General features: G+C 44.9%; 1 protein-coding gene across 1 annotated transcript in view; it reads left to right on the forward strand.

The window, feature by feature from the left end:
* The first annotated feature begins 208 nt into the window (after nucleotides 1-208).
* The window catches only part of dmd (dystrophin), a 192,242-nt gene continuing 166,220 nt past the window's right edge, over nucleotides 209-26,230 (forward strand). Inside the window, exon 1 of the mRNA XM_064311559.1 lies at nucleotides 209-430. Within this exon, the coding sequence (XP_064167629.1) occupies nucleotides 334-430 (97 nt within the window). The 5' untranslated portion in view covers nucleotides 209-333. The remainder of the gene's footprint in view (nucleotides 431-26,230) is intronic.

The raw sequence follows: 26,230 nt of genomic DNA on the forward strand, positions 1-26,230 counted from the left end.
ATATAGCAGCAATTCTGTAACAGGCTTTCGATAAAAATATATATATATAATTGACCGTAGGCTCCACTTTATATTGGCAGTGTATTTTTGACATTAAGATTAATGTTCATTCAAAATACTTGGGATTTTGGCAGGAGATATATGCGCGATTGCAGTAGCTTAACGTGGCAGATGCGTAGGATAGAGAGGGGGAGTCACTGTAGACCCGCGCGCTCTCACTGCACAACACACCGAGGCGAGGATCACAGCGACGTGCCCAGTTCACCCGCGAGCAATCGACACTCTGGACTCTCAGCACTCGGCGGGAATAGAATGCTTCCCGGAAGATGACAGATGCAAAGGAGCGACGCCGACTCGCGCTGTACGAATCCGTTTCAGACGCCAATTTACTGGCGTGACGGAGCGAAGGGGACACCGCCGGGGATGGAAGGTAGAATTCCAAACGGCGTCACGTTCTAGAATAAATGCAATTCCTAACGGACTGTAACATATGCTGGATGGAATGAGAGTGATGGCTGAATTTTGTTTCGGTGCGCTGGAACGGGGACGTGTAGGCTAAGTCAACGGGATGATTGACTATAGATGTTTTTTTAATCTGCCAGTTGCACTGAATCGAGGTTTGGTTGCTATGTAATATTCCACTGCTTGTTTTGTAAAGTCGTGCTCCAGCCGCTCCTGCTTTAAAACAACCCGGTTTTAAAGTCCGCTTCAAAAGAATGCCGGTATACATTAAAAGTGATAGATTTTGTGTTTTCAGGAACGAAGGAGGGCAATTTAGGAAACACGAAGGAAAGCGCGGTCCCCGAAAAGTATTTAACACACCTGCAGTAACAATCAATTTAAAGTGTTAAGTGTGGCGTTCTGTATCTTTCGCTGGTCGACAGGCGAGTGTCACGTCTGCTCGCGGCCATTCTAACTGAATCCGCGAGCTGTTGTAAGCACGTCGTCTTGTGGCTTCACTGGTATCTGAGACTGGAGAGCTTGGAGACAACGCAAGAATGTGACAGCCTGCCTACTTGTTGTCTCTGAACCGAGGTGCTCTCGCCTCCTATCCACCCGCTGCTGCCCCCCAACCTGTCAGTCGTGCGATGTATTTACTCAGAAGAAAAACGTTAGGGGCATGGAATTGTGATTTTTAATTATAATTTGAGGCGCCGCCTCACGTGACTGTTTAAAATAACTAAAGGCGCATGCCGGAACATTGACAAGATTATATCGGAGCATGAACCAGCGGGTCCACCACACACGCATCTTTTAGGCACGTGCAGAGCTTTGATGTTCCATGGACACGGCAGCACTGCACAGCTGTTGCACCTTTCACCCTGATAAACAATCCCAATGTGAATATGGGCAGAAAGCAGAAGTTTCCTTTGTAAAAAGGTAATTGTGTAAAACAGAACCGTGTCGGCTTACCATAAATCCCAGCTGTGTGGTTTAGTGAGCGTGTGGTTGTCTACATCGCTATGCGCATTACCTGAAAATGTGGTAGGTTCTACAGGTTGGATAAATTATAAATTTGATTGCCAAGAGGAGGCAGATGCTTCCGAGTTGAGAGATCCGGCCTTTTACATTTGTGTGCATCTTGAGGTGAGTAAGCGACATTAGCCGGCATTTGAATAGGGCGACCAAGCCTCAAACTTTTAGACGTATTAAAGTTATTTACAATTCATTTATATCATGTGGGGTTAATAACGGTGATAATATGATTTCGTTAATCTAGGTTTGCGTTCTAATGTTCGCAGTTACGATTAGCCAGTGTCTCACGCACATACACTACGCCGCGTGTGGAGACGCAGTCTTGGATTTCGCTCCCTGGGGCCGGCTCAGGCTCCTCACCTCGTTATCCGATTTGCACAAGGGCGGACATAATCCAAGAGCGAAGCGCACAGAAGGGCACGAGCCGCCACCTGTCACCAGTCTCCTGACCCACCTGCGCGAGCCTTTCTCTTTAACTCTTTAAGTCAGAAGGAAAGCGCCCCCCTCCCTGTCCAGGAATCCGTCGTGAGGAAGCCAGCAATAGCCGGTTAGTTTACATGTATACTGTTGCTTATATTCAAACCGTACGGCGTGGACGTGTGTTTTAACATCTTCGCCCGACACAAAAATATAGAATGTTTTGGAAGTTTATTGTGCATGGGTGCCTTGTAGTGAAAGACTGGCAGATGTTTATCTGTTAACTAGATAAATTAGGCTACAAAGGAATTTGTCACGATGAGGGAGGGGCAATCGGGAGTGATAAGGTGTGAATACTTTTTAGCCTTACTGCCGTTTCAAACAGTTGGGCTATGAAGAACAAAACAAAAGGGCAAAGGAAATGGTTTTTGGGGGCATGTCTCTTGAACTGACCGATACAGTAGAGACGTGTAGCTGTCACAGTTGCCGGTCTCTGGAGAGCGCCAGAGCGGTCAGTTTCAGTTTATCAGAGCTGTCTCGTCCTTGAAACGGATTGAGCCATGAATTCTGCGCGGATGAGGTGGACTGTCTGGAAGGCGCTGATTGTATTGACAGTGCGCTCATTGTTCATCAGGTTCAGCATCTGATAAACCGTGCTTCACCGCTTCTAAATCTCCGCCGGCTGTTTATAATTTGACACTTGGTTTGTGTTCTTCCAGCCTCTCTCTCAGACTGTGTACGGAGAAGTGCCGTATGGCGGCGTCCCCCATTCCCCCCCCAACACACACACTCATTGGCATTGTTGGTTTGATGTAATAAGAGCCATCGTGTTTGCCATTCTACTGCCACTGAGTGATATTAATTTCGGATATAAAAAGGTGGGTGTAAGTTGAGTGTTTAGTTCTTAGCTTTTGACGTTTTTTTTTATAAGATTGGTGGTTTATTTCCGGGTACTAGGCTGCCATGGTTGAGGTCCTGGTGTGTGTACAAGTTACTGTATGTAATATCTGTGATCTCGGTTGTCCTCGTTGGTGTCCTGTCTCTGCACGTGTACTCTGTAATGTATCCCCGTGTTAGCTGGTGTATGGTCTCTGTCTACAATCTGTGGGTCCTGCCTGTGCTACAGTCTCGTCCTCTGCATGCAGGCTGCGGCCGTGGCTGTGGTTAGTGTAGCCGCTGTCTGTAATGGCTGAGGTCTCCTTGTTTGTTGTAGCTCCTGTCAGTGAGGGAGCCGATATTGATTAAAAAGGGATTAGAGCTCTGGACAGCCTGCCTGCTCTTCGGCACCGCGAGCGTGTCCGTTTCTGAGGCAGTGGGCCTGGCTCTGGAGTCGCTGGGCCTACGTTTGGGGTATCTAGTTAGAGGGAGCCAGGGCAGAACTTCAATAAAATGCGATTGAGGCATTTGAGCTCTTTGTCAGAGCTGGACTGTGTGGTTTTTTTTTTTTTGTATCTGTTTAGTGTTTATTGGGTTGTTTCAGGTTGTTTTTGTTATGTGTTGTATTAAATTTATCAGTGACTACAATGTTTTATTTCAAATGAATCCGAACTCACGCTGACTGCTTATACTTACCTGACAATTGTTGCTTCCCATTTCTTATTTGTCATGAACAAAGCTGCAACCTTCCGGGTACCCCACAAAGATGCGACCCTCCGACAACCAGTAAATAAATGTATCTTAAGCAGTGTACAAAATGGTGTGCTGAGAAATTGTATTTATTTCTCAAATCAAATAATATAAGGAAGATAAGCCCACAAATGTTTCATTTAGCTGATGTAACAAATGCAATTTTGTGTTTATTATGGTGATATGCACACATTGGGAGATTTCGGCGAGGGTTATGGTTCATATTTGTTTTGCTCAGCTTGTACTGTATGAAAACAACATTTCCCTGGAAACGGGCATGCGGTCATTATTGGCGGGGGGGGGGGGGGGGGCTCGCCTCCCGCCAATTAGGTTGCCTCTGCCTCTGAATAACTGTTTAAAATATGGGGATGCAGTTCAATACAGCAAAATATATTTGCTTTTTTATCATGCTCCAGATTTCTGCGGGTCCGTCTTGGTGTGCACACTTGGTTGCCATGTCGATAACACAGCGGCATTTTTTTGAGTGTAAAGTTTGCTTTTGTTGAGAGTTGGGATAGCGGCTTGGGCCTCTGAGTCCTGTTATTACAATTCCCCCATGGTCTACGATCGCAACCCCCCCCCCCCCCAACCCCCTTGTCCGCAATCGCAATCTCCCCCTCCACCCCCAGTCCGCGATCGCAATCTCTATTTTTTATTTTGACAGCCTGATTTTGAAATCCTGCGCACGCCCCTGCCTGAAAATGAAATTGTGCCTCTTTCCCTTGAAATGATGTCTCTCTTCTCTGTTCCCCCGCCTCCTGAACGTGGTGGAGAGATAGATGGATAAAGCGAGAGAAAGAAAGAGAGAGCAAGAGAGAGAGAGAAAAGGAAGAGAGAGTGTATTGCTGACTTCACTGGAGACTGATGTTAATTCCTGTCTTGCCTGTTCTCTCTGCCTGTTTTCGAATGGCTGAATCGGAAGCCTGTTTTTCTTCGTCTCTCTCTCTGCCGGGCTGGCTAGTCTGCATCACTCTGCCGCCGTAGATGGCGGAACGCGCGGCGCACACACACACACACACACCTGCCGGCGCGGCGCCTCTGTTTCCGCGAGCGGTTCCCGGCCGGGCCGTCGGCGCTCCGGCGGCGTAATCGGGGCTAGCGGCGCCGCTGACCGCCGGGCCCCGGCTGCTGACGAGCCTGGCCTCCGTGTCTGGGCTTAACCCCTCGCTCAATCGGGACGGGGAATCCTCGGCTTGCCCTAAATCCCTTCGCGCTGCGCTGTCCTTTTGGCTCGCGGCTCCTTTTTTTAAACAGAAGGGGGGGGGGGAGCAAGGAGCCGATCCTATCGCGCGCTCTGCGTGTCACGACCCCGGGCTCAAGTAGCCATTAGCGGATGAAACCGTCCTCGCGGGGTCTCGCAGTGTCCTGCGGCTGCTCCGGACGGCTCCCTTTGAGCCGTGAATCTCCTCTTCGTGTCCTTTGAGCCACCAGGCTCTGCTCACTGCCACTGCCTTTGGGCTGAAAGCTCCTCTTGTAGCAGACTTTTGCCTTGAGATCGCAGTAGCGTACTTCTGCCTTGAGATCGCAGTAGCGTACTTCTGCCTTGAGATCGCAGTAGCGTACTTCTGCCTTGAGATCGCAGTAGCGTACTTCTGCCTTGAGATCGCAGTAGCCGAACGCGATCATTTTTAGCGTCGGTCGCGTTAACGATGCTGATGAAGCTGTGGTCTGCTGATACAGACAATTGTCACTGCACTGTCCACTGTTTTTCGGCATTCTGAAACAAACGACTCACTCAGTGCAGTTCTCTAATCGGTTAAGTAAATGTAATTAAAAGCCTTTTGGATGCTCAATGCACGTTTAAAAAAAAAAAAAAAAAAAAGGAGTGTCCAGTTTCAGAGCCAGGATCGGATGAAAGGAATAACGTACGACTCTGCTGAATCATTCTGAATTACAGATTAGTTTGTGTTTACGTAATGCTCCAAAAATAACCACCTGAGTCATCTTGTTTGGTTTTTTTTTTTTTTTTTTTTACCATTTTGTCCACCGCATATATTTTTGTTTTCGATGCATCCCGAGCTCAGTTTATACGCCAAAGCAGCAGGCAGCAGGTATCATTCAATTCCAGCTGCAGTGCCTTAACATTCAGTGCGTTTGCCGCGCGGACGGGATCCGCTGTGCTCCCCCTCTATTCTGACTAAGCAGTACGCTCCCCTCGCCTCGCATTCACATGGCAACACAACGCGGGCCTCTAGGTGTTCCCGCTGAATCGATTTCACGGTCGGAGAGCAACCGTGAAAGACCATGAAGATTAGGCCGTCGCAAAAAATTTCAACATTCACTGTTCTTCGGGGCACTTCCTTCACAGTGCCCTTTAGATCTGGGGTTAGATGCAAACTTCTTCATCCCAAGACCCCATAAAATGACCCGTGCCTCTTCAAACCAGCGAACTCTTGACATCATTATCTATTTAGCAGACTGTGTGCGTGCCGCGGAACCTTGCCTGGAGTGTGATGTCACAGTGTTCTATGATTTTTATCTATTTAAAACGTAGTTGCTTGGTGAAATAAAAATATACCCTGTCTGATATAAGTATTTATATCTAAAATGTACAGGATGACGGAAGTGTTCTTCAAACGGAAGGTGCTTTTTCCCCATTTTCCCCCCGAAGCCCATGGGATTTCTTTGTGAACCCCCTAGGTAACCCCTGGGTGTCTCCCAGACCCCAGTCTGAGTCCCTGTTTTAGATTGGGGGGGGGGTGGAGAGGTGGGGGGGCTCCTCCTCACCGAGCATCCGACAGCTTTAATGTCTCGAGTTTCCCTTTTCACTTCAATTAGTGCTGACTTCAATACGTCCCCCCCTCCCCCCGGCTTACTCCTCCCTCTCAGACACCTCTCCCTGCACTCCTCCTTCATTTCGGCTCTTTGAACGTCGCTTTTTATCCGTGCGCGTGGCTTCAGTTTCCTCTCTGTGTGTGTTGTTTGTGGAAGTGTGTGTTTGTGCGAGGAATCTGTGTGTGGAGGTGTGTGTTTGTGCGAGGAATCTGTGTGTGGAGGTGTGTGTTTGTGCGGGAGGTGTGTGCGTGCGTGCATGTGCCTGTGTTTGCCTGTGCTTGCCTGTGCGTGCATGCGTGCGTGTGTGCGTGTGCGCAGTATGTACGCGTGTTAATTGGCTGCAAACGAGGCAAAGTTAAGCCGGTCTCGCGTCCTGTTCTTTGACTTAGCGTTTTTGTTTATGACGGGAGCATGGAGAGCGCAGTCCTGCCTGGTCCAGCAGAGTGTTGGTGAAGGCGGCCAAGAGGAGTCAAAGGTCTGGACTGTTTGATCTTCTGCAGTCTGCCTCGCCAAATGTGCAGTTCTGCGGGGTTTGGCTCCGAGGCTGCACTGTGTAAAGTTTTATGTAGCGTAAGAGTGTGGTGTGAATACAAAGATTAGCTGACTTTGTGAGAAAGTGATGAAGGGTCTGAACTCCACCTGGCCCCTCGGCCTCTAAGCGGCGGTTCTGTGAAGTCGAGCCGGAGCCACGCTCAGGTGTGGTGAATCAGTTAGCGACTTTGTGAGAAGTGCTGAGGGTCTGCAACTCCCACCTGCGACCCTCGCTCTCTGCGAGAGTTCTGTGAGGAGCGGACAGCTCTCCGCCAGGGCCTGGCTATCACGGACGGAGCCCGTTCTGGCGCGCCTTCCCAAGCTGTCCAGAGCTTGGCCCAGGAGGGACAGCTCGCACGTAATGGACCGTCAACGACTGGACAGCTTCAGTGCGCTGTGTCGAGAGCGTTGCCAGAGCAGAGCGTCTACGACTAGGGATGGAGCAGCATGGCAGGGAGCTGGTTTGCCTGAAGCAGACTGTAGATGTGTATGGAGCAGCATGTAGAGCTGTGTGACTCAGTAGACAATGGATGGAGTAGCATGTGAGCTGTGTGCGCCTGTAGACTGGATGGAGCAGCATGTGACTGAAGCTGCCTCTGTAGACATGGATGGAGTAGCATGTGGCAGGGAGGCTGTGTGACTGAAGCAGACTGTAGACGTGGATGGAGCAGCATGTGGCAGGGAGGCTGTGTGGCTGAAGCAGACTGTGTTAGACATGGATGGAGCAGCATGTGGCTGAAGCAGACTGTAGACGTGGATGGAGGGGCATGTGGCAGGAAGTCTGTGTGACTGAAGCCGTCTGTAGACGTGGATGGAGGGGCATGTGGCAGGAAGTCTGTGTGACTGAAGCCGTCTGTAGACGTGGATGGAGCGGCATGTGGCTGGGAGTTTGCGTGGGATTGCTCAGTTCCCTGCCAGGTCCGTGGAGACCCCGCTGAGCTGATAGACATCAGTGTACTTCCTGCGCTCTCAGCACGGAAACATTTCCTGCCCCACCTTCCCTTCCCCCCCCCCCCCCTCCCCACCCCCCCGGTGTCTTCCACTTTCTTTGTGAGTTTCCTCTCACTGTGGAGTGCTTCCACAGTGTCATTATGCCTCCTAACATTTCAGGGAGACAGATTCTCTTTTATAGAACAACAAAAATTAAAGATAAAAGAATGAAAAGATCTTTAGAATTATAATGATTAATATAATTATAGAATTTATGTATGTATATCTCTTTTATGAACCCTCCACACTTTAGCATGTGAAATTGGGTGATTTTTTAACACGTAAAAGGAGAGTTATTTCATATTCCTGCCTTTATGTTTTATGTAAATAGTTGATGCCTTTGAACCCAAAGTAATTCTGATACAATTTCTGGTTTTATGTTTAACAGTGTTCTCACAGTACCTAAAAGAAACTGTTCTTATCTTTTTAAAATCTTTTTTCATATGAATTAATTAAAAAAAAAAAAAATGTTTATATATATTTTATATATCAGCAATTAGCATAGTAACTTTGAAAGTGTGAAATGTTTTTGTGGAAAAAAATCACACCCATTAATTAGTTTGCCCTGGCTTAAACAGTTACTGTATTCTAAAACTGAACAGCAAAAACTGTGTCTGCACATCAAATCCATTTAGTCTATAACATGAAGATGAAGTATCATTGGGTGCCATCGATCCGGTTGGGTTTCCGTGGATATGCATGCTATGCAATTCCTAGCATAAATAGTTTTCATAAAATAATTATGCTGAAGTCATTACCCTGCACCACTGTCATGCCAGTGTACTGTAACTGTTCCATTAGCTGAACATACAGCTCCAGCAGGATATATTTACAGCAGGCCTACTTTTTTTTTTAATGAGAGCTCAGAAATCAGGTAAAGTGTAATCTATCAACAGCATATAGAAGGACCTTTTTCAAAAAAAAAAAAAAAAAGTTCTGTTAAAGCCTCTTCCCAGCCTCTCAAAATCTAGAATGCCAGCTAGAGTATGCATTTGCTGAAGTTGATAGCTCGGATTAAATGTCATGTTCCATTGGGCGAATAAAATGTCATGTTTGTTCAGTGCGAAAAAAAGAATGTGGTTTGACTGGATTCCAAAAGTCGCGGCTTTTTTTGTTGCTACAAACATTGATGCCCCAAGAATCCATCCGACGCTAGTTGTAGAATCAGTTAATTAAAATGAAACCACTTAGCTAACAGTAAGTGAACATATCCAATACGTTTTCCTAATTGTGATTGTATCTCTGTGATTTGTGCACTTAATTATTTTTGTTCTTAATTTGGCAAGCCGAAGCCTCTGACTTGCTTATCTTATTTCCTGCTATTGTGTTTTAAGTTTAGCTGTGTTGTTTACGTATCCAGATGTGCACTGAATTTGTAACTAGAGTGGGGAAAGGCCTACATGTGGAATGAACTCATGTAGCACAAATTATATGATGCATTTAATTGCAGGTCTACTTGGTTACAGCGTGTGATTTGTGTTCTCGGTGCAAGGAAAGGCATTGAGGCTTGAGGAATGTTTATGCCTTGGTATACCTGTGTAAAATGCACTGCGTTAAATATGAGAATAAAGTGATATGAAGTAAAAAAAAAATAAAAAAAACATGAAGGCATTTTCTGTGTAAAAATGACAGTTCATGTACTAAACCTAAATATGTTTTTAAAGAAATGCTTTTCAAAAGGCATTTTGTATTGTGAAATTTATCACTGTTTGCAATGAAAAAGTTATTAGTCTCGGTGACACAACTTTCAAGCGAGGTTTCTAAGGAGAGAGGCAATGCCAACAGTATCTGGCTGGGGTCCCATCTTTGGGTATATTCATGGGCACATGATGTTACATATAAATGCCAGAGGAGAATGCCTAGTCTCCCCTGCTTGCAACCTTTATCATGGTGTTTTCTGTTACTGTTTTATAGATTTTTCAGAAATGTCAGCCAATTACATGCACAGATTCTACGTAAAGGCCAGCGGCGTGTTGAGCTGAAAAATGGCTGCGATTATCACGTTTCACTCAGACTTTTTGTGTAGATGGGGTCAAAGCTGGAATGGTGCAGGTAGAAGAGATCACTGTGTGTGTGTTTGTGTGTGTGTGTGTGTGTTAGTGTGTGTGTGTGTTAGTGTGTGTGTTAGTGTGTTTGTGTGTGTGGTAGTGTGTTTGTATGGATTTGGGTGCACAAGCAAGCGCGTGTACCATGCGCATGCATGCGTGTGTGTGTGTGTGGGGGGGGGGGGGGGGTAAACAAGGCAGTCATACTCAGATGGTGATCATGGATAGAAAAACACAAATGCAGGGAGAGGTTCGAGCTGTGATGCTGATTGAGAGCTGTGCTGCTGTTTGATACCTGTGCTGCGCTGTGCTTCTGTTTGAGAGCTGTGCCGCTGTTTTAGTGCTGTGCTGCTGTCTGATAGCTGTGCTGCTGTTTGTGAGCTGTGCTGCAGTTTAAAAGCTTTGCTGTGCTGCTGTTTTGGAGCTGTGCTGCTATTTGAGGGCTGTGCTGCTGTTTGAGAGCTGTGTTGCAGTTTAAAAGCTGTGCTGCTGTTTGAGGGCTGTGCTGTTTGAGAGCTGTGCTGCTGTCTGAGAGCTGTGCTGTTTGAGAGCTGTGCTGCTGTCTGAGAGCTGTGCTGCATTTTAAAAGCTGTGCTGAGCTGTGCTGCTGTCTGAGAGCTGTGCTGTTTGAGAGCTGTGCTGCTGTCTGAGAGCTGTGCTGCATTTTAAAAGCTGTGCTGAGCTGTGCTGCTGTCTGAGAGCTGTGCTGTTTGAGAGCTGTGCTGCTGTCTGAGAGCTGTGCTGCATTTTAAAAGCTGTGCTGAGCTGTGCTGCTGTCTGAGAGCTGTGCCAAGCTGTGCTGCTGTTTGAGCCACAGAGAGCTGCAGCGCTGAGCGGCCTACAACGAGCATGGAAGCATACAGTGTGGGGATTAGGAGAGGAGGCGCAGCACCTCCTCTCTGCTCCCTCCTCCCTTCCTGCCTGTGAGCACACCAGCTGAAAAAGAGACAATTCACACACTTCTTCAGCTCGTCTTCATCCAAATCACATTCTGTTGTAAATTGTTGCTGAAATTGGAATCTATTTTTAGCGCTAACCTCGTACAGCTGTAGGTTGGCAGTGAGAGACCAGCAGTTGTGATCTCTGAGTCATGTGACCGAGGAAGGAAGATATTTTCGTATCTCTGACGACTGTGAAAGTCATCTGCGCAGTCTGAATTCTCTGTGAAGCTGAAACTCGAGTCAGGACACCGACTTGATTCAGTGTTTATGAGTACAACTTAACAGGATTTGTGAGATTTTTATATTTGCATGTATTTATGTATTCTGACTATGTATCCTAATGACAGCGAGGTCACCGTGATATTTGATGTTTGTCCAGTACCCTTGAAACATGGTGATATCACTGTTTACCACGGTGCAGTTAAGGCTTTACGATCAGCTTGCATTTTGTATTCGTGGTCTTAATATGGATGACACAACCTTATGTTGTCCCCATCCCACAGGTGGACTCAGTATCTGTGGTCTTGTTGAAGGCAGTTTGAATGAATAAATGAATACGTTTGGTTTGATAAATACTCATTTTGGTATCCCAGGGAGATGCTTTAAGGACCATCCTTGGGTTTTGTTTAGTTCCTTTCCTCACTGTTCGTCGTTGGGCCCATTGAAGGTCAGGAGTCCAGTGAAAGGAATAGCTTGAGCAGCCGAGAAAAACCAACCCAGTGATGTCACGACCTAGCTTGTTCCAAGATGGCCGTGCCCTAGTCCTCGTAGCTGCAAAAAAAAAAAAAAAGCTAACTGTAGTTTATATTTCTTGCGAATACAGGTCAATTTGAATCAGGTTTGAATGCAGGACCATATTTTATCTGAGGTAAAAATGCAAATGAACCCAGAATGCTTTGTGTCCCCTTTAACAGTAATCACACAATTCCTTTGCCATTGTAATGAAGCTTTACTCATTTATTTTAGAAAAAGGGGTTTTACTGTTTTCTCCCACAGCTGAGAACAGTGTGATTACAGTCTGTTTGGGTTCTAACTCGCAGTTATGCTGTGTATCACAGGAATTTAAATGGCTTAGGATTGTCAGCTCGAGCTGCAGGTTTGTTATATTCTTTCTCATAAGTAAGCAGGCCTACCCAGGCAGCTTTTCCAGTGTTACAGCTACTGCCTCTGACTGAGGCAAATGTATTCAACGCAATGCATTCAAAATATGAATTTTTATTGTGCTTCCATCTTTCAGATCTTCCATTTGTAGTGGATGCCATTGTTTTGTCAGAATGTCAGCGATGATGTTATGTTTTGTGTGCTAATTACCATACTTCATGTTGGAGCGAACAATGTATATATGGTGTACATGGGATTGAGTGAAAAGTCAACATAACTCAAATAATGAATGTCCTTTTTTCACATTAAATCATGACTATATATATATATAGTGAATCATGTTTATATGTTCGAAACGTGATTCAAAGTTGCGTTATAACAGCAAATATATGGCTAGCCAGTAACTGCTTTACGTTTGCCTCCCTGGTACCTCTATATTCTGAGCCACTGCTCTATAAAAGGGGCTGTGGCAGAGCCGAAGCAACAAAAATTGTCACTTCCCAAACTACTTACGGGCTGCACTGTAATTTTTGGTCAAAACTGTCAATTTCAGGATTGTAATAGCATGCTTTATGGATTTTATATTTGTTTTATTTTATGCATGTTAGATGGTACAGATACAAATCTGATTTGTGTCATGGTTCTGGGTTAGTATAATCTAGCTTGCATTTAGTGCTTTATTGATGGTGCACTTGCAGGCGACTAACTGGGGCATGCTTATTAAGAGAAATGAAAACATTCAGAAACTACAATGTGAACTTGCTGGGTGATGGCTGTTCAATTTCAAACCGTGTGGCTCGTAGATGAGCAAAATATGAATAAATGCGGCATGTGGTTGGATAGAAACATTCCTATTTAACCGCATTCATTAATAACATCATTAAAAATGCAACAGTCATTACTGAACTAGAAAAGTCTGTGATTAACTATGTAACTTTGTGGTTGAAATGCTAAAACGTATAAACAGAGTACCAAACTTTGTGGGATGAGACTGACAAGTAGCATTATGTTGGATATTGATACTGCATCCAAGTAACAAGCTAGCTAGATACTGATCTAAGAATAATAAACAACACGAGCTTCGCTTGTCTGTCAAGCGGAAAAGTGACACCTCGGCGTCTGTTTTTAATTCCTTGTCGTTTTAGCTCTCCCCATCTTACAAAAGCGTCTCCAGTATTAATCCTTATTTGCTTACCCATCAATGCTCTCCACTCAATATCTGTCTGTCAGATTGTTATTTTCCAGACTGGCAGTATGTTATGAGTAGCCATGTTCAGCTGCTTTGATGGGCGCTTATATTTGGGGAGAAAAGATGTGACGTCCAATGAGGTCGCTGTAGGAAGGACTCGGGAGCATAGTGTCATCCAATCAGATTTCACTTTTTTTTTTAACCAATTTTTTTCACATTATGCACCTTTTTCAGGGACCTAGTTGCCTCTAGCAGGTATAAACAAAAGGAAATGTCACTGCACATACTTTAGAAATAAAGATATATGTCTGACATGAATCCAGAGGAGCCTAGAAGTTTGGTCTCATTTCTTTGTTTGTTCTTTGTTTAGTTTTGTTATTTTGTTTCATTCTTCTCATGCAGGCTTACCATTCAGTGCCATACAGTGCGCACATTTTTTATTTCCCTGCATAGGAAAAAAAAAAAGTATCAATATCATTCAAGAAGTCCTATTTCTTATCGGGCGTGACAGCAGTTAATGTTCTCTGAATTGTTTTTGCTTTAAACTGAAAATAGTGAGGAATTGAACCTTTTTTCAAGCTTGTTTATTATTAATATTATTATAATTGTCGTGACATCGTTTTTAAACATGTAATAGCCCAACAGTTGCGTGTTGTACATACGCACTGTCTGTACCGGCACAACTTGATGCGGATGGGCACGTACTCTCTGCTGACGCACACCACCGTTTCCATTAATTGATAATTATTAGCCTGTAGCCGACTCAAATTCTCAGTCATGCACTGAAATGAACCCTGGCGGTCATTTTGACTAGATGATGTGACTGGTTTCAGTCTAGCATGATTTAAAAAAATCTTTTTTATTTTTTTTAAAGCCCATCTATAATGCAGTAGTAATGGAGTGTCCATGGTAAAGTCCTGTCGTAGGTGTGTGTTTTACACAGCATTGGAAACATCATTGAAACAGATCACAGATACTGTAAATCTGGAATCTGCTGCGCCCCCTAGTAGAGGAGCAATTTGACTACTGAACTGTGCTATAGAACATAAGGGCAATACAGCAGCGCTTTAAGTCTGTGGTAGGCAACCCTATTCCTGGAGATCTACCATCCGATAAGTCTTCATTCCAACCCTAACAAAGCACACCCTCGTTCAACAACTAGAGATCTTGTTCAGCTGCTAACTAGTAGAGGCAGGTGTGCCAAATTAGGGTTGGAATGAAAACCTACAGGAAGGTGGATCTCCAGGGGTTGGTTACCGCGGTTCTACAGTAAGACATCATGGATGATTAATTCCTGTGACTTCAGCTCAGCAGACTATTTTAGCCAGTGGTGAGGGGTGGGGGTGGACCCCTGAGAAATCAGGAAATTAGAAATGAATACAGTGCGTCAAAAATCGTCTGCATTGAATTAAATAAACTGTTTTCCACGAATAAGACAACATGTTGACAGTGCTCTGATCCAATGGGATTTGGCCATTGTTAGACAGCATTCTGGCTCAGTAGTGTTGGGGGGGGAGGGACACTAAAGGTGGCAGGTCATATTTTGACCAGTGTCCCCCCCCATGCCATGCCTTTACAGTATGCCTCTGCCCAGTGTTATTCCACTGTTTTCACCATTTGTTCATACAAATTTGCAACACAGTGTGCTTAACACAAAATGAAAATGTCAAGCAGGCTGAAAAGAAAGATGGCTACAATGAAAAGAAATGAGTGTGGATGTAAAAATCAGGTAATTAATAAATTAAATAATTTAAAACGGTTAAATAGACCAAAAGAAAAAATAAGTCTAGGAGGCACTTGCAGGAGGCACTTCAATGAAAAGCAATGCTAAACCGGTACGTCTTGAGATTCTTTGTAAAAATGTCCGCGGACTCCCTAAGACCCTCCCGCAGGCTGTTCCATTGTTTCCTGTGGCTGCTGGACGAGGATTCGTGATTTCAGAGAGAATATAAATGGGCAGAAATGACAGTATCCTGACAGCGCTAATGAAACTAGTCAGGACGTTCACAGACTGGCTGATAATAGGCATTGAGGTACAGTAAAGGGGTGCTTTGAAGGCCGTATAATTGATAATCTGTCGCTACGGTATCAATGGTCTTTGTAATCCTGGAGTTTTAATCCACCTTTCCTCATTAATTACTGGATGTGTGCTTTACTGTTTTCAGGAGGTTAGTAGAGTGCAACTGAGACATTAAACTGAGTCTGTCCTTATTTTAAAGGTGCCAGGCAATGATGAAATATACAAAGAATTAATAAGACGTTAATATCTTGAATGCGGGCACACAGAGCTCAGGGGACTGGCTTGCTTTTGCTGTTAGTTATGAAGTGAAGTGTTTTTTGTCAAGTGGCTGAAATCAATTTTCTCTGGCAGAAAGGTGGACTTGTTTGCACTGATACATAAATTTTGTCTGAACTGACAGGCACACGCACACATACAGTACATATGTACACACACACAGTCTCCTCTCTCACTCACTCTCATCTCTCTCTCACATACACACTCACACTCTCACACACACTCACACACACACAGCTGTACCAACAGAAGCACGCACTTTGTCTTACACAAATAGAAGGACCGTGGGGCCCGGGCTGATGGAGGCACCATGAGCAGAACTAGTGAATGTATGTCAGATGCAGTGGGGGAGTTTTATTTTTACCAGCTCTTCCCTGAGTAATTCAGAAAGCAGCAGAAAGAAGGGGAAAAAAATGCATCCGGGGCCAAAGTTCAGTGATTTGTTGAGTGATGCATTAAAGCATTGATGTGTGGCAGCGATCGCAGGAGGAAACCGCACTTATTTTCTCCATAAGTGGTTTTACCTGAGAGAAAAACGGCAGGAAATACGAGGAGCCCGTCATTACCCAAGAGGATCCGCACTGTGGCTGCTGTATTTCTGAGTCTTTCCTCAGACTCATACACACACACAGACATGCATGCACGCACGTGCGCACACATGCACACACACACACACACTCACACGGGCACACACACACACGCTCGCTCACACGGGCATACACACACGCTCACGCACGCGCGCACGCACACGCACACACTCACACGGGCATACACGCACACACACACACTCACATGGGCATACACACACGCGCACACACACACACAAGAACGCGCACACACTCGCGCACACGCACGCAAGAACACACACACAAGCTTGCACTTAAACACATGCACACACACGTATGCTTATTCTCACACAAATGTGTGCACAGACTCCAAACATACCTGCTGTTTCGGTGCGTGCGTTAGGCACAGGCCTTGTGGGTAATTCTGCATGCCGAAGCCGATAGGGTGGTTAATCTTGTCCAGGGGATTGGATGGCTTCTTCCTTCATTGTCTGGTTTTATGTGTGTGACATAACTGAGGCAGCTGCGGACCTCTCTCTCCTCTGAGTATAAACGGAACCCTCCTCCTCCTTCCCTGTGTGTAAAGTGAGACCTCTCCACCTCCGCTCTGTATAAAATGAGAGCATTACTCTGCTGACCAGCGGTACCCTGCATCTCCCTCACTGTGTTCATCAATGGCAGCTTTCTCTCTCTCTCTCTCTCTCTGTTCACTGGCAGGGTCTCTCTCTCTCTCTCTGTTCACCAGCAGGTTCTCTCTCTCACTATTCAAAAGCAGAGTCTCTCTCTCTCTCTCTCTTCACTGGCAGCTTTCTCTCTCAATCTATTCACTGGCACAGGGTCTCTCACTATTCACTGGCAGGGCTTTTCTCTCACTGTTCACTGGCACAGGGTTTTTCTCTCACTCTATTCAGTGGCAGGGTATCTCTCTCAATCTATTCACTGGCAGGGTTTTTCTCTCACTCTATTCAGTGGCAGGGTATCTCTCTCACTCTATTCACTGGCAGGGTCTCTCTCTCACTCTTGCTTTAATAAGGGTCCCTCCATCACTGTGCATTTCAATGAGAGCGTTCCCTGTGCTCGCGTCGGCAGGATTACCCCTTTCTCTCAGGGGTGACAGTTGTTCCTGTGCTGATTAAATAATTATAATGGAGGAAAGGACGAGGTCAGAAGAGTCTCAGGCGAAGGTATTCTTTGAACGAAGGCCCGTATAAACTATTATCAGAAAAGTGTACATGACTAACCTGCTGAACAGATACCGCTTCGGTTTAATACTGTCCATGGTTCTCAAAGTAAATATTTCAGCTTTTTTAAAACTTCTGAGGTTCTCTATCCAGTGGTAGATGCTTCTAGCATTAAATATATAGCCTACAATATTGAATTACAGTGATGTATAGTGTATTGGAGGGTGATCCATGCTTTATTAAATGTCAGTGACCTATACTTATATGCAGTATATCAAGTCACCGGCAGTATTAGAACTGTGTATTTCTGTAAAGGCAGAGGCATACTCTCATGGAGATATACTATATCAGATGACAGAGACTAAATGAGAGATTTTTTTTTGAGCTGTATGTGTGCTGCATTCAGTGTTAAGAGACACTATCAGGGATGTGAGATATTTATATAACAACTTTTAGCCTAACAGGGCTTATTGTACATCGCTTTGGGTTAAAGTGTCTGCCAAATAAATGTAATGTGGTGTGATATGCTGATACATGTTGTCAGGATCAAGAAATATATTGCAACACTTCATAATATGGAACGTATTACAAACTGTTGCTGTTTTAAGATACTGCTACATATCTGAAAATACTGTGGAGCATATTTATTTTTTAAAAACTTTTTTGGAACTGCATGCCCCCTTTGTTGAGAAATGCTTGAGGTGTTACTGAATAAGTGAGAGGCCTCACATTCACACTGCCTATCAGAAACCCATTATAAACGAGTGTTCAGGAAGGCCCCGTTTGATTTGTGAAATAGCAGTAATTTATTGGTCAGTTGGTCAGCGGGGTGTCATTTGGGTCGACAATGGCTTTCCCGCCTCCCTTCGTTTTTTCCTGGTAAACACCGTGGCGTCCGGCTTTTGTGAGCTGAGTAGTTTTCAGCGTCGAACGTGGGGTGGAAAGCCCGATGGCCAACCACTCAAAACTTTATTTTATTTAAAAAATGTAAAAAAATTAATTTGCTATTGTGCACCATAATGTCATAGTCTGTTCATTAAAAGCCAATCGATTGAAAATCCAGAGCACATTACAAGCCTGGAAAAACCGTTGCTAGGTAACAGCAAGTCGGCTAATAATAGCTAACTAGTCTCTTGTGGGTTGTGTATGTTTGCTTAGGCCGTAACCTGCGCTGTCATGCTATGTAAACTTAATTTAATTTACAGCAGCCATGTTGTTAATCTTGTGGTTCTTCTCTCAGACTAACTTGACACACATTAAACAACCACAAGAAAGAGCAGTTCCTGCATTTTTTTTTTTTTTTAGATGTGCAAAATGGTGGATGCATATTGCCGCAATATTGGTGAGATAAATAATAAATGAATATGCAGTTGGATGGGCCAGTGGAGATTTTTCATGAAGTGCTGTAGGCTGCCTTCATTGGGAGTCCCATGTGTTTGGCGCTGTGACCGCTCGGTTCCATGTGGCTTTTAACTGGCTTGTGAAGATTCAAATTCATCGGAACCCCCAACAAAGTGGGCGGGATGCCAAACTGCTTCAGCACAGGCCCAGTGGCAGATTGGATATGACCGATAGGAATTTGATTTTTTCCGGGAGACAAAATATACGTGTCATTGTTAAATTTTGGTACTTTGAAATCATACTTGTGAGTTTGATACGTTACGTGTTGTTTTGCGATATCACGCACGCAATGCTTCATGTTTCAACCAGTAGATCTTGACGTGGATCATCGCCGAAATCTAATCATTACCCTACAGCCTTTATCGCCTAAGAGCAACCATAGACATGTCAAGTCTGCTCAGTCTGATATCAGATTGAACTGGTAAACACAACCAGTCCAGCACGAGCAGTCAATTCTAACTCGACAGCAAAGCCGTTTGAGTGTTGAACATCATCGACACTGCTGTATCAATTGTTATCCCATTACTGAGCACCACAGCAGGCCACAAAATATAGGCTATGAAATGAAACCGGTCTTAACTCGCCCGCAGGTTGTATCAGTGCAGGAAATACTGTGGAATCATGCTGTCAAATCCAACAGTTTTTTTACCCAAATGGGTCCAAAGGATGTTTGCACTGGGACCTGTTAGGAGCTGCCCATTGGGGGAAAAAGTATATTAGAAAAAGAGGGGATATCAACCAATACAGAAAATAATATATGGAAATATATTGGAACTTCATGTATGTTAATATGTTTATTACTGAAATTTGGGTCAGGCAGAATTTTCCTACTGAATTACAAACTAAACACTGACACATCTACATTGTGAGTGCTAGGTTCGAGCAGTAATCATGCCTTTAGTCCTGTGGTCCCAAGCATTCATCACCAGGGCTAATTCTACTGCTGCTGTTATATTTGATAACTTCAGTTAGCCAGCCATTTTGAATGTATGAATTTGTGCAGCTATAGCGAGCACCATTGTTGAAGCGCCACTCTGTAATGTATTATGTGTATTTCTGCATACTTGTAGAAGTGACCTATTGCCATTCTGTCTGGTGACTGTAATGCTAAGCTTGGCTCTGATCAAACATGCAAGGAGACGAGACGGCTGTAAAGTTGGATCAGGAAACTGCCAAGTTTTAGAACCTCTTAGATGCTGGAATCTTAGAACGTCCATGGAATTTTCCTGAAAAGTCGTTGTCATCTCTCATCTCTCGGCAACACCTTGCACCTTCAAAAGTGAAGACGCATGTGGTTCTTTGAAGATTAAAGAGCTTTGAATTCAAACGTTTAGGGTTACAACGCCCAAGCCATCAAAGGCCGCCACCTAACATATTGGGTTCTTTGGAGGTCTTATTCTGATTCACAGAGAAGATCTCACATTTAGGGGCTTGCTAGCACTGTAAATGTGTTGGTGAACTTGGTTTATATTGCTCTATAAAATGACCCTGAACACAAATCTTTTAAAATATTTCTTCATACAAATTTGTGATTTATTACATTTTTTCCTTCCTAGGTTCTTCAACGTTTGTGCTCCTATACACCTTCTGTGAAGAAGTGGAAACTTTGTTGCAGTTTGCATTTGTTCTAATATAAAACAACATCAGGCAGCATAGCCAAGTAAATATTGGCGCAACTTTATTAATAATATCTAATGTACATAGATATAAGTAGCAGGTATGTGATGGTAGCTTGATGTTATTTTTGATTGTGCTGTTATGGAATAGTTAGATACGTTTTAAAAGCACAAAGCTTTGGTTGGATTACACTCGCAAAATTCTAACTGCCAGTTTAGGCCTGCATTCAATTAACATTTGTCCTTTACTTTGACTTGTAAGTAAATGCAAACATTAAACTTTCTTCGCGAATTCAATTTGGTGAGTTGGTTTTAGTGCTTCAAGAACTCGCCAGACCGTGTTTGTGAAGACGAAAAGCTTTCTTTCGTTTAATTGTTAGTTAAAGCAAATGTTGTTTGAATCCCATCCTTATTCTGCTTAGAATAGACATGTACTCACTCTTCTAGATCTTTTACTGGGTTAAACGGTAGCGATATCTTGCAATATGGACATGTAACGCTTGTGTATGGACAGCAGTAGTATAGGGCTCAGGAGGTAAGAGCGGTTGTCTGGCAGTCGGAGGGTTGCCAGTTCGATCCCCGCCCTGGGCATGTCGAAGTGTCCCTGAGCAAGACACCTAACCCCTAACTGCTCTGGTGAATGAGAGGCATCAATTGTAAAGTGCTTTGGATAAAAGCGCTATATAAATGCAGTCCATTTACCATTTAGTATAGGCTGTTTATAAAAGCTGATGTATGTACTGGGTTAGAGCAATGTGGGGTGTCCAGTCTTGTATGAAAAGGGTTGATGTGGGTGCAGGTTTTTGTTTTAGCCCAGTGCTAACTCACCTGAGGATAAGATTGGACCGCCCAGGTTTAGAGATTCAATTATTATTATATTAAATGGCCACGGTGTGTCCTGTACTGGAGGCCTGTGTGCTGTATTACATGGCAGAAAGAAGTACAGAGTAGGTCTGAAATAGGCTGTGTTTGAAGTTATTTTTGGCCTGGATTTAATATTGCTCAGCTGAAATAAGTCCAAGAGTCCCCTTTTCACAGTTTCCCTCTGGATTTAAAGGACAAAAAAAAAAATCTGTTCATGCTTTGTAGATGTTCTCTGTGTTCTGACACAAGAGAAGCACCTGGTTACTGTCATTCCTGTACACACCTGATAACTGCTACCTGTGTATACCAAAATACTGTCTCACTGATATACTCTGATATGCCTGTTTGATAATGGTGAGGTGTATATTGGTGAGACAGTATATAGGCGTGAACAGGTAATGGTACAGGTATTAGGTGTGTACAGATACAGTGCATATAGGTGTGTGATTAAATATGCCTGTTTGATAGTGATGAGGTGTATATCTAATCACACACCTCTATGCACTGTATCTGTACACAGCTAATACCTGTACCGTTACCTGTACACGCCTAAATATCGTCTCACCAACATACGCCTCATCACTGTCAAACAGGTACATCTAATTACAAACCTAAATGCACTGTACCTGTGCACATCTTATACCTGTACACCTGGACACGCCTAATACCCGTACTGTACTGTTACCTGTACACGCCTGAATACTGTCTCACCGATATACACCTCATCGCTGTCAGGCAGGTAGATCTAATGACACACCTCTATAACCTGTATGCACCTATCCACTGTCACACCTGTAAAAAAAAACCCATGATCCGTGTCACGTCTGCAGCTAGGTTCAGGTCCGGGACGGGAGAGCTAATTTGTAATTTGAAGCCGGAACGCTGGGTTCTGAAGGGAGGAAGCTCAGGATATGAGGAGAGAGGTTAGCTGAGTGCACCCTGGCGCTTCCGCGTCCCCCTGCTTATCGCAGCGGTGTGATTTAAGTTCACACGCTTCTCATTTAAAAATGATCTTTATTCAAATGCGGTCCCCCGCTGCCAAACCCGTACCTTTCCCGAGTGCCAACGCTGGAGTCAGGATCACGTTAATCACGCACGTCTTTCAAACGGTGTGATTTGCGCGCCCGTGTCACTGTGCGCGAGTGTGCGTATGCGTGTGCATACATGTCCACTCACGGGCGTGCGCTACAGAGGCTGGCTTTCAGTGACTGGGCATTAATTCCAGTTCAGCTTTGTTATTTAACCCTTTAAGATCCCTTTAAGATGTGAGTAGAATGTTCTTAACTGAACATTCTAGTGCTGATGTAACAATCACTACTGGTAACAAAGCAATGGAATTCTAGAACAATGACTTGATTTAAAAAAAGAAAAGAAAACATTCCAAAGACCCTCCCCTTCAAAGGGTTAGAGTGAATGGGTGGAACTCAGAGGAGGGCAGGCGGGGCTGAATGGATGAGTGGAGGAGGTGGGGCATCGTCAGAGCTGTTGTGCAGCTGATTAGAATCAGCATTAATTGGCCTGCTATAAATAATTATTCCTGGACAGCTGCAGTTGCTCTGATGGTCTTCTGATATCTTTCTGCTCAGGCACAGACAGGAAAAACCGAGAAGCGTGGACCCGAACATCTTAACAACGCAATTAAAGAGTAAGAGAGAGGAGAGCGAGAGAGACAGAGCGAGGAAGAGAGAAGCACAGAGAGATACAGACAGAGACACAGAGAGAGTAAGAGAGAGAGAGAGAAAGAGACCAGCTGGGTTGGTGAGAGGGAGGGGAAAATCTGAACAGTACAATGAGAGAGAGAGAAAGAGAGAGAGAGAGAGAGAGAGAGGAAGAGAGAGAGATGGTTATTTTGAGAATACCTCTAGACGGGGATTAATGGAGGGTTGTCTGTAGGGAGAGCTCTTTCCAGTCAGAGCCTCCATACAGTGCTCAGATAAAGAGAGCCTCCCCTATAAAAACACACAGGCTGATGAATATTTCAGGCCCTTCCCTGAGCGGTGCCGCTGTGGAGGAGCGAGCCGCGTTCCGATGACCCTTTCGGCTCCGCCCCTCTCTCTCTCCAGCCGGCCGTCGGGTGCGGAGCGAAGCTCCCCCCCCCATCGCCTCCTCCGGGTGTCGGTCCGCCATCGTAAACGGTCCCTGCCGCCCCCGGCGCGCGCGTGGTGGTGGTATATCGGCCCGTATTACAGACAGGCTGTAGCGATCTGAGTCTGTGCGGATCTCTCTCTCTCTCCCGGAGTTGTGATTGCGCCGTTATCAGTGGGGCGCGGGTCTCTCTCCGTGCTACTCGGTGATGGGAGCGATAGAACTGGGCTGGGGAAAACGGACGTGTAATGACTGAGGGGCTTTTTCATCCTACGCGGAAAATCCCTCAGGCGCTCCCTCGCCCGGGCCCTCAGGCACAGGAAATCAGCCGTCAAGCTCGCTCGCTGTTCTCTGTCGCGGTGCCCGGCTAACCGTGACGCCCCATAGGCTACCTGTGATAATCGAGTACTGTCTGCGATTGGCCGTTCCTCAACGGACGGCTCTCAGAAAGTAAGCCATCGCAGGCCTGTCTCTGTAGCCGGTGTTAATATGGCCGTCTCTGGGTAACGTATGCGGTGTGACTTACCTTGTAATGGGCGAACATGAAAAACTACCCCCGCGTAATGGCGCGAACACGGCTGTTTCCGCTTAATGAGGAAACATGGCCGCCCCCTGCGTAATTGGTACAAACGGGTGCGAATGCGGCGATTCGTGTTCAGCCGGCGAATACGAGGTGGACAGACGGAACCGTCCCTGAGTAATGGCCGAATTGATCACGCTTGCTTCTTCCCATTAACGTTCGCCGGGGGTTTCCAGCTCAAATTAAACAGAATTCATTATGGGACGTTCTGGAAACATCACAATGCTATCTACCCAGCAGCCCGTGCGGTCCAGACCGCGTGCGGGAGGGCCCGTCAAACAGGAAATGTGCCAGTCTGATCCTGGAGTAGATATGCTGACAGGAAGACTCTCTGCAATATATGCTGCATAAGTCCTACAGCTTTTATCAGAAGTGCTATTGATTACAAGGCTTCTCTCTCTCTCTCACACACACACACACACACACACACACACACACACACACGCATACACCGGCACAGACGAGATGGAGGAAATTGCAGCTCTTTGTATATGTGTGTTTCTGGGTTATTTTAAATTTGCAGGTAAATAACTATTCATTCATGCGCAACATTCACTTCTCTCAGTTCTCTGCATGTGAATCTCGCAGATACACCAAATAATTCCTTTCTGAATGATTTTCCAGCATTTTGTTCTTAAGGAAGTTCAAATAAAAAGCGAAAAAGTGTTTACAAGAACTTGTGTGATGAATTAAAATCCCCCAAGCTGTAGGTTGGAAGAGTGGAACATTTACTCTGCAAATAACCGGATGGAGTGAATGTAACCTATAATACTGCCTCTGGGTCATTCTATCTCTTTCCATGCCTTAGCTTCTCATTGAGTTTGGAAAGATTAGTGTTGGGGAAGATTTAATGACCCCAAACACAACATCTTTTTTTACACCGGGAGCCGGGGCTGGCTTCAGCAGCGTGTGCTGGAGCGGGCTTTTAAATGGAGTATTGATTACTTCGCTGCCCCTCTGCGGCACTCCCAGCAAGCCCCCCCGCCCCCGCCCCAACCCCCACCCCCCCAACTTCACTCTAGGATCAGCTTCCCTTCTGCTGGCCCTCCTGCAGTGCTGTTCTTCCTCTGTGCAACAGTGTTCCCCCAGTGCATGCTGGGACAGCTGAGCAGTCAGAATGTTGCCATAGTTGCAGTGGTTTGCAGTGGCAGTTTTGAATGTGAATGTGGGGGAAAAGTGGTCTGTACTCACTGGAACGTCTGAGTGGTCTGTGTTTAGGTGCGAATGAAAGAGTGGTCTGTAATCAGGGATGTTGCTGCGGTCTGTAATATGAATGTCTGAGTGATCTGTGTTTAGATGTGAAGGGAGGAATGGTCTGTATTTTTGTTTGAGGTGTGGTGTTCTCTGGGGATATGAGAGATCGGAGCGGTCGAGCGGTCACTGGTTGAATAGGGAATGATCATACTGGTGTGTGTGTGTGTGTGTGTGTGTTTGCGTGTGTGAACTTGTACTTATGCGTGTGTGCGCGTGTGTGTGTGTTTGTGAGTACTGTTCATCTTTCATTTCTGTATCTCTTATCTTTTACCTTTTTAGGGCTAACCTTTAAATGCCAATGGCTAATTTAATAAATTACTGAAATTAGTAGCTACTGCAAGATCAATTTGCAATCGTCCCTTGGTTTACTGAGGATATATACACAGACATACTCACTCAATCACTTGCTCATAGCCTCACTTCAAAACATTTTTAAATATGCAGTTGTATCTCTGTTTGAAAAAGCACATCGATAGTCTGAGGGTGTCCTTGAAAAACTAGACATCCTTTACCATCCTGCAGTCATATTTGCGGGTTGAATAAGTCAATAAAGTATAACTTTTCATATGTAGTCTGCTTTTAACTCTGGCATAAAATGCACTTCTCTTTATGTTTATTGAAAACTCCTTATATGGCTAATTTGGCTTATGAACACTGGGAATTGCAAGCAGCAGATTACCATCGTGTTTCAGCTTTTATGGCTTTCCTCGGGTTGTGGCCTATATAAAAAGCTGTGTTTTTTGTTCAGGATTCACAGTGGGTACATTGAAACAAGGTGAAAAGATGCAAAAAAACGCCGCGTCAGCATTTGCCACTTCAGCTGTGATAATGATCAAAGAAGGCATTATTGCTCGGATATCCAGGCCAAAAAAGAGAACAAAAACAACCAAAAAATCAGGTGCACGCTTTTCCAAGTTAACCCCAGTTTACCTGTACCGAGCCATCAACAGCCAGTTGCTTTTTTCCCCCTTTCTCTTTAAATTTGGCACCAAAATGCAGGGCTGAGTAATATCTAATTCCCACCAAAATTTGGAATGGCCAATCATCTGCAGCCACAGCTGCGTACCTTAGCGAACCTCTGATTCGCTAATTCAGGAAGAGTGTAGACGCACACGGTTCTCCTTCGAAACGTGGTGTGGGCAAGTACTGCTTTTCACACTGCAGACTACAGCCAAGATCTCATAGGGTGGAGTCAGAGGAAGACCGTTCATATGCAACTAGACTGCAATCTACAATCTAGGGGTCGCTAGATAGTGAAGCACGCGGAAACCCTATTCGATTGAACCCTCCCATTGC

Source organism: Anguilla rostrata, chromosome 15, assembly GCF_018555375.3.
Source record: "Anguilla rostrata isolate EN2019 chromosome 15, ASM1855537v3, whole genome shotgun sequence".
Taxonomy (NCBI): domain Eukaryota; kingdom Metazoa; phylum Chordata; class Actinopteri; order Anguilliformes; family Anguillidae; genus Anguilla; species Anguilla rostrata.